The 14,038-nt window shown below is 52.6% G+C and overlaps 1 protein-coding gene across 1 annotated transcript in view; it reads left to right on the top strand.

Annotated features, from left to right (window-relative positions):
- Positions 1 to 14,038, top strand: part of TOGARAM2 (TOG array regulator of axonemal microtubules 2) — a 56,157-nt gene that overhangs the window by 16,915 nt on the left and 25,204 nt on the right. Inside the window, 7 exon segments of the mRNA XM_021924705.2 lie at positions 287 to 453; positions 3,268 to 3,418; positions 3,906 to 4,070; positions 8,760 to 8,910; positions 9,697 to 9,802; positions 10,735 to 10,970; positions 13,444 to 13,602. Coding sequence (XP_021780397.2) covers positions 287 to 453; positions 3,268 to 3,418; positions 3,906 to 4,070; positions 8,760 to 8,910; positions 9,697 to 9,802; positions 10,735 to 10,970; positions 13,444 to 13,602 — 1,135 coding nt within the window.

Here is a 14,038-nt window from a genome sequence, read left to right on the forward strand (position 1 = left end):
CTGGATAACACATCTGGCCCTGTTTCCCGCCCAGCCTCCCCACTCCCGCACCTATCTTGGAATAAAGTGTGCAGTGAATGAACGAATGGGGGGTGATGCTGGTCCACAGGTAGTCCGCCCCATGCCTGCCAGTGCTGCCCTGTACAGTAAACCTAACTCAGGTCTTGCTCCATCGAGGAAGAATGGAGGGTGCGGGGCTTAGCAGTAGAGTTGAGCCAGCCACAGGGTCAGTGAGCTCAGGAGGGTCCTGGGTGTTTCAGCTCCACTCCTGTTCTCAACCCCTCAGAGCCAAAACCTTTGGCCTCACCCATCAGAGACAGACCTGCCGCTGCCAAGAAGCCTGCCCTGCCTTTTTCTCAGTCTGCTCCCACGCTGACAGCCTTCTCCTTTGACCATGCCAAAGAAGCCTGCCCTTTGCTGAAAGAAGAGGACCGGAAGGAGATCAACACCAAGGTACCTGGGGAGCGGGAGGAGGAGGAAGTGGGGCTGGAGTGGACCGCAGGCTACATGAAGGCAAGCATCTGAAGTATTCAAGAGTGGGACCAGCCACAGAGCAGAGCAAGGAGAATCTGAGGCAGCCACCCAAGTACTAAAGGCCAGAACCTGCAGACGGGGTTAGGGTGGGGGCTGGAGAAAGGATAGGGGCTGGAAGTGGGGTGGGGACCTAGGTGCAGGGAAGACTACAGAGGGTTGCTGAGGGGTAGCAGGGAGGAAGGAAGGAGGACAGGGAGTTTGCACAGGGCTCAGGAGGAAGCCGGATGTAGGGGAGAGAGCAGGATGCCTTAGGTGAACTGGGCTGCGTGGTTTGAACTAATACCCAACATAGCAAATGAGAGGCAGCTGACTCAGGTCTGATCAGCCACGGGCTGTGCTCCACGGACTGGCGAATACCTCACACTTCTCGGGTGGCCTTGGAAGGTGGTCATTTCCCTGGTTTGAACGAATTTAGTGAAGCTTGGGGAGTCACTGTAGTGAGGAGCCTGTGCTCATTCTTTGAAACAGAGAACATTCCAGGTCAAGAAGCGTATCTTGAAGGCCTCCTGGGTGCGTATTCTCTGTTAGAGACTGGGTGGCTGTGTAAGTCATCACCACAGCCCTCCCACCGCAGAGAGGACCACAGAACATGAAACACAAACGTTCAGTGCAGCGAAACGAGCTCATCCTCCACCCCGCTTCTGCGCTCCCTCCCGTGGCCACATCGTAGGCCTTGGCATTCTAAAGTGTGTCCCCACACCATGGTCTCAATTTCAAGCATCCCATTGGCTCACCACCCTCTCCTCTTGTTCTGCTCAATCCGGCTAATCCTTCAGTTCCAACACTTGTTCCCTCTCTGGCGTCAACGATATTCTCGTTGAAACGGGATCATTGCTATCAGCGTATCAGCTCTCTGTTACCTCTCTTATTTTAAGAAAGCAAAACAAAACCAAGACAAAATGATTGCTGCGTCTCTTTTCTCTCCCGAGTCCACGCCTGACAGGCATTAGTCCACACTCCCCACTGAAACTGCCCACGCTGGAGTCGCCAATGACCTTCATCTTCCCAAATGTAGCCACGGTTAGTCCTCGTCTACTTTGACCCCATCACAGCTTTTGACACGACTTGTGTCTCATCCTTGAATTCTCCAGCCAGGGATAGGGGCGAGGGGTGGCTCTTTTTTGGTCCTGACTACATGAAAGGCAGCTCCTTTCCAGCCCTTCTTGGCTGCTACCTCCTCATCTCCCCCGCCTCTGGATGCTGGAACTCCCCCAGCGCTCAGCCCTCTGGCCTCTCGTCTATTTATACTGACCCGCTAGATCCTCATCCAGTCCAGACATTAAGTACCATCTCTACGCTGAGGACTCCCACACCTCCCTTGCCAGCCTAGACCTTCCCTTGACCTCCAGACTAACATATTTAGCTGCTACTCAATACCTCTGCTTAAGTGCCTAATTATACTTCCAACTGACTGTGTCTAAAACTCAACCCTTGAACGCTCACCTCACAAAACCTCCTGTCTCCCCAGGGGACCCACTCAGCTCCAGCCTTCCAGTGGCTCAGGTCAACCATCTCGGGCATCCTTGGCTCCTCTCTTCCTCTCTTGCCCTGCACCTCATATATCAGTGAAGAGAGTGAGCTGCACCTTAGAAGCATGTTCAGAATCTGCCCACTGCACCACCCCCCATCGCTGTCCAAGCCCCGCCACCTCTTGACTGGATGTTCAGCTGCCTCCTAACCACTCTTCCTGCTTCCAGGGTGAGGCTAGCTGCAGACTCTTCCTGCTTCCAGGGCGAGGCTAGCTGCAGACTCTTCCTGCTTCCAGGGCGAGGCTAGCTGCAGACTCTTCCTGCTTCCAGGGCTTGGTAAGGCTGAAGGCAGACTCCCTTTTCCCTGCTTCCTTGTGGGCTGGTGGGGCTAGCTGCAGACTCTTCCTGCTTCCAGGGCCAGGCTAGCTGCAGACTCTTCCTGCTTCCAGGGCGAGGCTAGCTGCAGACTCTTCCTGCTTCCAGGGTGAGGCTAGCTGCAGACTCTTCCTGTGCAGCAGCTGGCATGAGCCTCAGAGAAATGGAAGTTAGAACGTTCTGTGGATGTGGAAGATGTTATCATTGGGAAGGGTGAAGGGAACACAGGAAGTCTTGGTTCTATTTTGACAACTTACGAGTTGTTCTTGCGTCTTAAACGATTTCAAAATAAAAAATTATAAAAAACAACACTTAGAGACAGCCCCCAACAGTGGAAGTCAGATCATGTCACTCCTCTGCTCAAAACCTTAAACGGCTTCCTGTGTCCTTCAGAGGAGAAGCCCAGTCCTTTCCTTGACCCATGTGATGTGGATCCTGCCCAGTCTTGTGTCCTGTCACTTCTCTGACTCAGAGAGCTCAGCCAGTGTCCACCCCCCAACTGTCCCCAACCAGCCAAGCACACCTGGCCTCAGAGCTTTTGCACTCACTCCCTCTGCTTTGAACACTTCTAGAAATCTGTGGGGCTGGTCTCCTTCCTTTATTTCTGTCTCCACTTAAGCTTCACCTCCTCGGGGAGTCCGTCAGGACCTTCTAGGCTAAAAGCCACTGTCATCTCTGTCTCTTTTCTTTCGGCACATGCTGCCTGATATCCGCATTTGGCCTGTTTATTGTCTCTCCCCCACACCTCGAAGCTCTTAAGGTGCAAGGATTTGTCTTTTTTCTACACTTCCAGGACAGCAATGAGCACACAGGAGACATATTTTTGATGACTGAATGTTGATGATTGAATGATTGGAGGTTAATAGAGTTTGCCTTGACCTTGTGCCAGATCCAAGTCACCATCTCCAAGTCTGCCCAGGAGAAGATGCGGATGAAGCAGATGAAGGAGATGGAGCTGCTCCGGAGGCCGGAGGAGCCCAGGACAGAGCAGAAGCTCACTCCCCAGGGCCTGGGCTCCCGGAGAGCCTTCATGAAGGAAGGTACTGGGTTCCTGGTGTGGGATTTGCTCAGGCTGGGGGAGCTGAGTCCACTCTCTCATAGCCTGCTGATGGGCTCATTTTCTTTTTCAAAGTTTTTATTATTATTTATGTATTAATTTAGAGATGGGGCCTCGCTCTGTGGCCCAGGCTGAAGGGCGGTGACACAATCACAGCTCACCCCAGCCTCAAACTCTTGGGCTCAAGGGATCCTCCCGCCTCAGCCTCCCAGGTAGTGAGAAATATAGATGTGTGCTACCATGCCTGGCTAATTTCTTTTACATTTTCTGTAGAGATGGGCATCTCCCTTTGTTGCCTAGGCTGGTCTTGAACTCTTGGCCTCAAGCCATCCTCCTACCTCAGCCTCCCAACATGTTGGGGGTACTGGCATGAGCTACCGTGGCCAGCCACGGGCCCATTTTCAAAGGAGGACATTGAGGCCAGGGGAAAATAGACCTGCTTAGTCCTAGGACTTTCTCTGTGTCCACAGGCCTCCTTCCCCTCCGAGGCAGCGGGACCCTGTCTGTGCCCACTAGGCTGAGTGGCCTACACAGAAACGATGTCAGCGTTATCCTGAGGAAGCAGGACAGCCGGACCTCCCTGCCCAGCATTCCCGTCAGCCAGCAGGAGCCCCGCTTTGTCCGCCACGCCTCAGGTGGGCAGGCCCAACTGGCAGGCACATGTATCCCTCTGCCTATGCTGCCTCGGGATGCCCTGAGGCATGGCAAAGGTGACCTTGGCGGTTTTGCTTCCGCCCCTTGTCCACGTTAGACCAGGAGGCAGTCTGGGGTGGTGGCTGCCTTGCCAGAGAGAGAAACAGTGTCAGGGACTCATCATTGTCTACAGGCTGGGCTGGGGACCCAGGATATCACAACTGGAGTTGTGGTGTGCCCAGCCTGTGTGACACGTCCTGGAGGAGTGACCAGTGCACCAGGGCCAAAGACACTAGACAACAGCCCCCAAGGAAGCAGCTGAGAACAGCAGAAACAGGATGAGAGGATTGGGGAAGACCTCAGTTTCTTTCCTGTTGCTTCGTAAAATGTCAGGGCTGGACAGCACTGGCTACAGACAGGAATCAGAGGGTCCAGAGCTTCTACCAGGGCACCTCAGGAATCATGCCTGGGACATGGGGACATTCTGTCCCCATTCTACCAGGGGAGTTTCTATTTTGCCTCTTTTTTTTTTTTTTTGTATACTGGGCATTCATGTGAGATTTCATTTGGAAAGATTTTGCTAGTGAAAAAAACTTAAAAACAGTCAGCTTGGTTCAGTTTCTTTAAGTGTGGGATGTGATGGTAAATGATCATAGACTAGAGCATAGACTAGATCATAGACATATAATTTCCATGCTATAAATAATGCCAGCTCACCTCCCTTTTCAATTCTCTTTCTATCCTTTCAATTGTCTTAAGTAGAAAGTCTGAATTTGGTGCCAGCCTTTAGCACCTCTCTTTTTATTTTTATTTTATTATTTTTTATAAAGAAAAGAGGTTTTGGCCGGGCGCGGTGGCTCACGCCTGTAATCCCAGCACTTTGGGAGGCCGAGGCGGGCGGATCATGAGGTCAGGAGATCGAGACCATCCTGGCTAACATGGTGAAACCCCGTCTCTACTAAAAATGCAAAAAATTAGCCGGGCGAGGCGGCGGGCGCCTGTAGTCCCAGCTACTCGGGAGGCTGAGGCAGGAGAATGGCGTGAACCCGGGAGGCGGAGCTTGCAGTGAGCCGAGATCGCGCCACTGCACTCCAGCCTGGGCGACTAAGCGAGACTCTGTCTCAAAAAAAAAAAAAAAAAAAAAAAAAAAAAGAAAAGAGGTTTTATTGGTTCATAGTTCCACAGGCTGTACAGGAACCATAGTCGCTTCTGTTGCTGAGGAGGCCTCAGGAAACTTACAGTCATGGTAGCACCTGTCTTTTTAAACAAGGAGATCCTCTTTCAGGCTCAAAGACAGAAGCTGCCTGCACATTCTTCAGCTAGAGTTTTTAACAATGTTTTACTTTCATTGTAAATATTTATCATATTCTATGACAAACAATGTTAGTTTATGGTAGTGACAGAAAGTTCCCTTTAGAGTTAAATTCTTTAGGATTTGAAATTCTTTTGTGATTTGAAGAAAAGTACAATGTAAATGAAAGGGCAGGCTATTGAAAGATATGGCAAACATCACGAAAGTGGTAATTGAATGATATGATTGATCCTGAGAACTATTGATCTATATAACCCAACCCACTCTTTTTTTTTTTTTTTTTTTTTTTTTTTTTTTCAAGACAGAGTCTCACTCTGTCGCCCAGGCTGGAGTGCAGTGGTGTGATCTCTGCTCACGGCAACCTCCGCCTCCTGGGTTCAAGTGATCTTGCCTCAGCCTCCTGAGTAGCTGGGACTTCAGGTGCATGTCACCATGGCCCAATTAATTTTTGTATTTTAGTAGAGACGGGGTTTCACCATATTGGCCAGGCTGGTCTCGAACTTTTGACCTCAAGTGATTCGCCCACCTCAGCCTCCCAAAGTGCTGGGATTACAGGTATGAGCCACCATGCCTGGCCAACCCACTCATTTTACAGCAGCAGAACTGAGACCTAGTGATGTAAAGGCCACCCAAGGTCACTCAAGGTCATGGTGCCCGGTAGTACCACCATCTAAAGATCACTAGACTGAGACTTTGGCTAGTGATGCTTGACCCAGGATAATCTGTTGTCCCTCTTTATTGGAACTGTTTATATTTGGCAGGTGAGCAGGTAGGCAGAAATAAAATCAAGTAGGTTAGGTTGTTGGAGTTAGGAAAAAAAGACCAACATTCTCCTCTTACAACCATCCTGGAAGCTTCATCCTCCTCATCTTCCTCTCTTCTCACAGTGAACGAAGAATCCCTTAACTTGCTTTATAGTTTGGGTTTTTAGTCTGGCTGGAAATATAGTATTTCAGGATTATAAACCTGCTTGTCCTCCTGATTCTCCTAATATGTCCTGTGAGGGTGTTGTAAATAAGAGCTAGGAGTCACAAAGAAAATGAGCACTCAAATAAAGGATTTCCTCAGCGAGGCAAATTTACTTCCGCAGAAGGCTGCTGCTCATTCTTCTGGTGTGCGAGAGCACACCCAACAAAGGAGGGAAGCAGTTTTTATCCCGAACGCAGTCAGTCCCTACAACTGTGTCCGGTCCCCATTGGCTGGGGTCAGACGGCACAATCTAAGCTGATCCGGACCGGCTACTTCAAATGGGGGTGGGGTGGGGGTGGGGCTCCAGCGGCGGGAAGAGCAGTTTTGGAACTAAGGACATCAAATAAGGATCAGATGTGGGTTGTTACAGATTGGGAACGGGTGTGGGTTACAGATTGGGAATGGCTGGAAAGTTGTTTACCGTAACTAGGGGCATGGAGGCAAGGAAGTTAAGCTTTGAAAATAGAGGACAGGTGGGAACTTTGAAGAGGAACTCACTGTTTCCAACAAGGAGCTGGCCTTTCTTGGGAGACCGGGTTGGTTTAGGTGAGCTCAGCTCAGGATCTGTTCAATTTCTTCTGTTTTGTGTGTGAAAAATAGAAATGACTGAGGCTAAGGCAGGAGAATGGCGGGAACCCGGGAGGCGGAGCTTGCAGTGAGCTGAGATCCGGCCACTGCACTCCAGCCTGGGCGACAGAGCGAGACTCCGTCTCAAAAAAAAAAAAAAAAAAAAAAAAAAAAAAGAAATGACTGAACCAGAAGGCACAAATATGAACCTGACAGGAAAGCTGTCAGACATAGGGCAAAGGGGGAGGCCACACAAGCCCTCAAGACACTGGAGGCTGGAGGCCCCCTGCCAATGCCTTTTGTGGGTTTGTTTTTAAGTCCAGTGGATGCTAAATGCCCCTGCAGGGTGTGGGGAAGGCGGGGAAGGGGGGCAGCGGGGCAGGAGGCTGGATTGCTCTCTCCAGAAGACCGAGCCTCATTTTGAGAGCGTTGCAGACAGCATGTCATTCATGTCCCTGCTGCCCAGGGAAGGACGGGGAGGTTGGATGTTACCTTCTGCCTTTCAGAGAGTGACTGAAAGAACTGATTAAGAGACCGTTCCACTTGCCAAGGGCAGTGCTGAAAAGAGAGTCCAAGAGTGAGGGCTTTGTGTCTCTACTTTTTTTTTTTTTTTTTAATCCCCGAGACTGAATCTCATTCTGTTGCCCAGGATGGAGTGCAGTGACATGATCTCGGCTCACTGCAATCTACGCTTCCCGAATTCAAGCGATTCTCCTGCCTCAGGCTCCCAAGTATTTGGGATTACAGGCATGTACCACTATGCCCAGTTAAGTTTTGTATTTTTAGTAGAGACAGGGTTTCACTATGTTGGGCAGGCTGGTGTTGAACTCCTAACCTCAGCTGATCCGCCCGCCTCGGCCTCCCAAAGTGCTAGGATTACAGGTGTGAGCTACTGTGCCCGGCTGTGCCTCCACATTCAGTAAAGGGCTTCTTCTCCACTCAGACTTGCCCAGTACCTCCAGATGTACTGTGATGAAAATCATCCTGGTGGAGGTGACGCTCAGAAGAAAACTTGCCAGGAAGGAAGATGTGGTAGTGAGAGCTCTGGACTGGGAAGGGAACCTTCTTGTCCTGGTTGTGCTGACAGAGGAGCTGAGGGGCTGTGGAGTGTCCCCCACCCTCTCTGGGCCTCTGAGACCTCAACTGTGTGATCAGGGCATTTGGCTAGACAGAGGCCCTGTAAGATTCCTTCCTGTCCTAGGAGTTTCTGATTCCAGCATCTGTCCGCAGGGCAGGAGAGCCTAGGAAACATGACGACCTGCTTGTTGTGGGTTGCTGCGTGTGTGGCTGCATCTGGACCGTGTGGGTGCCAGTTAGCTACATTGCCTTCCTCCAGCCATCTGCTCTTGGACCCTTCCCTGCTCGTGGGCAACCTCACAAAAGGCTGGATAGCAGGAGGGAAGGAGGAGGCGCTGACCACATGGGCCTCTGTTTGGGGATGAGGTTAGACTGCCACCAAAGTGAGTAGGGAGATCATTCATTGATGGCTGAGGGGGCCCCACCCCACCACAGATGGGGCAGGTTTGGAGGTGTCCCCCTGGCTGGGGGGTTTTGTCCCATGACATGGCTGATCACAAGTCTGTTTATAAGAATCACATTGGCAAGGGCAGGAAGGGGAAAAGTCAGTCGAAGGTAGAGTGAGGAGGTCTTCATGGCTCCTGGGGAGGGAAGCCCAGGCGCTGGGTTCTTAGCCTCACCAGGCACTTCCCCTTGTACACCCTCCCTGTTAGGTGGGCTCAGGGTGGTGGCATGGCCTCCCAAGGAGAGCGGTGGCAGGAGCGGCCACTCAGGCTCTTGCCTGTCCTGCTGTGTGAAGCCTGCTGTTTCTTTCCTGTGAATGCAGCTAACTCATTACCTGCGGTGCTCACACTGGGTTCTCCTGAATGGGAAGAAGAGGAGGAGATGGATCTTAGAGGCTGGAAGGAGTTGAGGCCTTTCTCGAACCCGGAGCTGGGGCTGATGGATGCACTCCAGTGCCTCAACAGCAGTGACTGGTGAGGAGATGCTTCCGCCATGTGCTGTGTTCCGGCCAGAAGCAGGGGCTGTTGCAGAATAGCTTCTGCCCCTCAACTTCCCTCCTCTCCCACTCTGGGGTTCCAGCACCACGGAGGGTAAAAGCCAGTTTGGAGGGAGGACTGTGTGCATGCATATAGATATGCGTGTGTTTATGTGCATGTGTGCATGACTGTGAGGTGCTCCTGGCTTCATGGGTGTGCCCTGGGACCCTCCAAGCAGCCTATGCGTGGCTCTGTGATGTCTGTGATGTGCCAAAGCCAGGCATGGCAAGGATGCATTTGATTCCACACCGTGGGGCCCAGGAAAGGCCGCAACCCTTTATTTCTCTGAATGAAATTGAATCTGCTCCAAGCGCTCCTCGCACTGTGGGGACACAGGACCGTGGTCATGAGCAAAGCAATGCCTCGGGCTCCAGAACATTTGTGAGGAGCCCTCCCTGCCTTTAGTCCTCCCTGTTCAAGTGCCTTTTACTGAAGGTGTTGGCTTTGCGTCGAGGACCCAGATAGGTCCTGGGGGTGGGCTTCCATACAGCACTGTCAGAGCTGAGGGCTGGCCAGAGGCCACATAAAACTGGCTTTTACTGAGTGGTTAGGATTCCAGGCCAGGGTGTTACCCCAGGAAACTCTACTCTGAGGCCATGCAATGGCACCCTGCTGTGGGTGAGGGTGGACCGTGATGCTGTGTGATGTGGGGCCCCTAGTCTGCAGAGGGGTGGGGCTCCTTCCTCCCCACCGCCTGCAACAGGGCCTGGCCTTGCTTCTCAGGCAGATGAAGCAGAAGGGCCTGGTGAGCATCCAGCGCCTGGCAGCCTGTCACTCAGAGGTCCTCACCGGGAGGCTGCACGACGTGTGCTTGGCGGTGACTGGGGAGGTGAGGCCCCCCAGCCTGTGTGCTGTGCATTTGGCCCCAGCGCGGCTGCTCGATGCAATCCGCTAGCAGCTGTGGAGGGGCTGTGGCTCCAGGAACATGGGGATCCCTGCCTATTTCTCAGCCTTCAGCCACTGAGGTAGGAGGTAGCCACCCATTTCTCAGTTTGGAAAACAAGCCTGGGGTTTCCTTATTTGTAATCTTTGGGAATGGAAACAATTCGAATCCTACGTGCCCACGTGTCAGCCTGCATGGTCCTCTGGCTAAGGAGGGATGGAGCGTCCTGGGCCAGATCCCCAACTCCAGGGCAGTGGCAGTGTTTCCCAAAGCCTTTCTTTCATGGCTCTGGAGCTTGGTCTAGCTGGGTCCAGAGAGGCAGGAGGCTGCATTTGGTCTCACCTGGAGGCTGTGCCCTGCTCCTGGGAGCGGGGGGCTCCAGTGGGGGTCGGGGGGATGAATACGAAGGAGGCTGTTTTGTTGACACACGAGGGCCTGGGCTGTGTTGGGAGCATCTGCCTTCCTGCATGTGGCCTGGAGTCTCTGTTTCCTTTGCAAAGTGAGGCATCCAGGAAAAATAGTTACGTTCTCCCAGGTTAATTAGAGCCTCAGTCAGCACTACTGGGCTTCTCATGGTACCTACTTCTCATTTGGTAGTTGCAAAGATAAAATCAGACATTCTTTGTAAAAGTGCTTTGAAGTCAGAGTGTACACATTTCCTATGGTCATGATGATGATGGGATTAATAATTGAGATGATAATGAAATGGGACAGTTTTGCTCAGAGCGGCTGCAGGGTTTTCGTTTCCAGCGTGGCAAGACCTAGGTCAGGGGAAGGGTGGGGGTGGAGGAAGAGGGTGGTGCAGGGCCCATTCTCCGTGCGTCCTAGAGCCCTTGGCATGGTCCAGCACCCTGGAGGGCCCCTCTCCTCTCTCCAAGGTCACCAACCTGCGGTCCAAGGTGTCTTGCCTGGCCATCACCACCTTGGGAGACCTCTTCCAGGCCTTGAAGAAGAATATGGACCAGGAGGCCGAGGAGATTGCCCGCTGCTTGCTGCAGAAGATGGGGGACACCAGCGAGTTCATCCGGAGAGCAGCTGGCCAGTCCCTGAGGGCCATGGTGGAGAACGTGACCCTTGCCCGCTCCCTGGTGGTCCTCACCTCGGCGGGTGTCTAGTATGTGGCTGCCTGTTGTCTGAGGGGCGGGGGAGGTCAGGGAGGGTAAGGCAAGGGGAGAGGCCCTGGGATGTGAAAGGAGGGAAGGGTCCAGGCAGGGAGGGAAGCAGGCGAGTGAGGCTGCAGGGGGTCCCTCGGGATGCTAGAGGCCGGGGTGATGGATCAGAGATTCAGAGTGAAGGGGCCCACCTCAGACTTCACAGCAGGTGCCTTCCACTTAGCTAGGGGAGGAAGAAGACCCCTGCTTCCCTGTGCCGGGCACCAGGCTTCTCTCCCACTTTTCATCGGCCGGGCCGGGGTGATGCAGGGAGCTCCGGCTGGAACAGGAAGGGGCTGTTGCACTCCAAGGCTGGGGAGCACACCATGGCTGTGGGAGCACCCCGGGAGACAGAGCTGCGGAGGCAGCCTGAGCGTGGGCCTTGGAGCTCCTGCCACCCGCAGGAGCAGTGTTGCTTTCTGATGAAATGTGGGCCAGTGAGAAAGACGCAAAGTTTCCTTTTTCAGCTTGCCCCACTGGATCTGCTCCTGGGGAGGGGAAGGTATTGGGCTCCTGTTGGAGCTTTTCTGCAGATTTGTTTTCCCTGTCATTAACAACCCACACTAAAGGCAAAACCAAAAGCATTTCCTAAGCCGCTTCTCCCACAGAGCAAAAGGCCTCTCCACCCCATAAGTGGATCATTGCACCGATGCATGAGGTTTCTCAGTAGCCCCGGGGGCCTGTTGGACCAGCTGGGAGACCTTTAGTAACTGCACCATAGCATATTGCAAAGGGTGAGATCCTGCCCAGCCACATCACCTGGGTTCACATCCTGATTGTCACTTCACTTCTCTGAGTCTCAGTTGACTCATCTGTAAAATGGGGATAATAATGGTGTCTACCTTATGAGGTTGTTATGAGAAGGAATTGGATTGACTCATGAAAGCACATTTAGAATGGTGCCTGCCCGTACCTGCATTCACTGAGTGCTTACTGTGTCTATAATTAACTTAGGAGAAATGAATTGCATTTTTTTTTCTGGATGCCTCCCTTTGGCTCAGCTTCCTCACCTGCAGAATGATGATGATAATAGTAGCTAATGAGGTGGATGTGAGATAATGGATAAAAGGTGCTGGCATGGAGGGACAGGCAATTGATCACTGTCAACAAGAACCAGGGTCACGGCTTGTGCATCTGAGTCCACTGGGATCTTGCTGAAATGCAGATTCTGGTTCAGATGCCAGTGCTGCTGGTCCAAGGACCAAGCTGAGTAGGGAGAGCTCTGATGTCCCCCACTGTGTTCCACTGGGGTGGGACTGTACGGGACAAAAGGGTCAGTGCTTTCTGATGGAGTATGAACAGAGAGGCCCTTTGAAAGAGGTGCCGTTCTGACAGGTTTCTCTTATAGAGCTCAGGTGCCACTTGTTATGGTCACCAACTCACCCATGAATCCCTCGTCTCCCTCCTCTCTCAGTTCAGTTCAGCAAACATGCATTAAGCTCCTGCTGAGCGCCAGGGATGTGTCAGGCACCAGCAGGGCAGTGGGGTTGCCACAGAGGGGGAATCAGAACTCCAGCCAGGACACCAGGTAGGGCAAGGCCAAGGGCCTGGGATCAGAGAAGGCAACCAGCCAGCCCTGAGGGGCCTGGAGCACGCAGCTCAGCTTTCCTGGGATCCTGCAGAGGGACAGGCAGGTGGGCAGAAGCTATGTCCTTTCCTTTTAGCTCTTGTCCCATCCCTTCCGTCAAGCCAAGCCCATTCAGCAAGGAGTCCTGACTCCCTGCCTCCACTTTCTTGCCTTCCATTTCCCTTCTGTCCATTGAGTGTTGCTCTTGTTTCTACCTCACCCCAGTACTGTTCTCTGTAAGACCATTCAGGCCTTTTATTTCTGGAGATACTTAATGATCACTCTTTTTGTCATTATGGATACAGCAGTGAAAAAGAAAAATGAAGCCCCTGTTGTTTTGGAGTTACTTCCTAGTCAAGAGAGACAGACAACCTGGTCCCCGCCCACAGGGAGCTGGCAGCCTGATGGGGGCCCAAAGGGTGCAACTGTCCTTCCCCGGGGACAAAGACAGCTACCTTGGGCAGTGAGTGTGACGTCTAATTCTGCCTGTGGGGCTGGGGAAGGAAGGAAGAGGGGACGATGGTTAGGTAGGACTTTTCTAGGTGGAGGGAAGATGGAGAAGAGTATTTAGAAAAAGGAAGGTTATGTGTGCAGGAAGCTCCCTGGAACAGGAGGCATACGGTGTATTGGGGAACATCGTGTAGCTTCATGTCGGTTTCCTTCCCTCTCCTGTTGTTGCTGTCACCCTGTTAGTAGAAAGTGAGTGCTCTTTCCTCAAAGATTCCCCTCAGCTCACATGGGGACATGTAGTTTTGGAGCCCCTGGCTGGCATGAAGCATGGGTCTGCAATGGTAGATCCATGTTTGCCAGCCTGGGGACTCCCACACCACTATCCTGAGACTGACCCCGGGGCCATGATTTCCTTTCAGCCACCGGAGCCCCTTGGTCCGGAAATATGCAGCCGAGCACCTGTCAGCTGTGCTGGAGCAGATCGGTGCTGAGAAGCTTCTCTCGGGCTCCAGAGACAGCACAGACATGTTGGTGCACAACCTGGTGAGGCTGGCCCAGGACTCCAACCAGGACACCAGGTAGGACAGGGCCAGGGGCCTGGGGGCAGAGAAGGCAACCAACCAGCCAGCCCTGAGGGGCCTGGAGCACACAGCTCAGCTTCCCTGGGATCTTGTGGAGGGACAGGCAGGTGGGCGGAAGCTGTGTCCTTTCCTTTTAGCTCTTGTCCCATCCCTTCCGTCAAGCCAAGCCCATCCAGGGAGGGGTCCTGACTCCCTGCCTCCACTTTCTGGTCTTCCATTTCCCCTCTACCCATTGAGTATTGCTCTTGTTTCTACCTCACCCCAGCACCGTTCTCTGTAAGACCATTCAGGCCTTTTTTTCTGGAGATATTTAAGGATCACTCTTTTTGTTATTATGGACACAGCAGTGAATAAGAAAAATGTAGCCCCTGTTGTTTTGGAGTTACTTCCTAGTCGAGGGAGACAGATAATAAATAAATAATTAGAGTAATTT

Source organism: Papio anubis, chromosome 14 (assembly GCF_008728515.1).
Source record: "Papio anubis isolate 15944 chromosome 14, Panubis1.0, whole genome shotgun sequence".
NCBI lineage: Eukaryota > Metazoa > Chordata > Mammalia > Primates > Cercopithecidae > Papio > Papio anubis.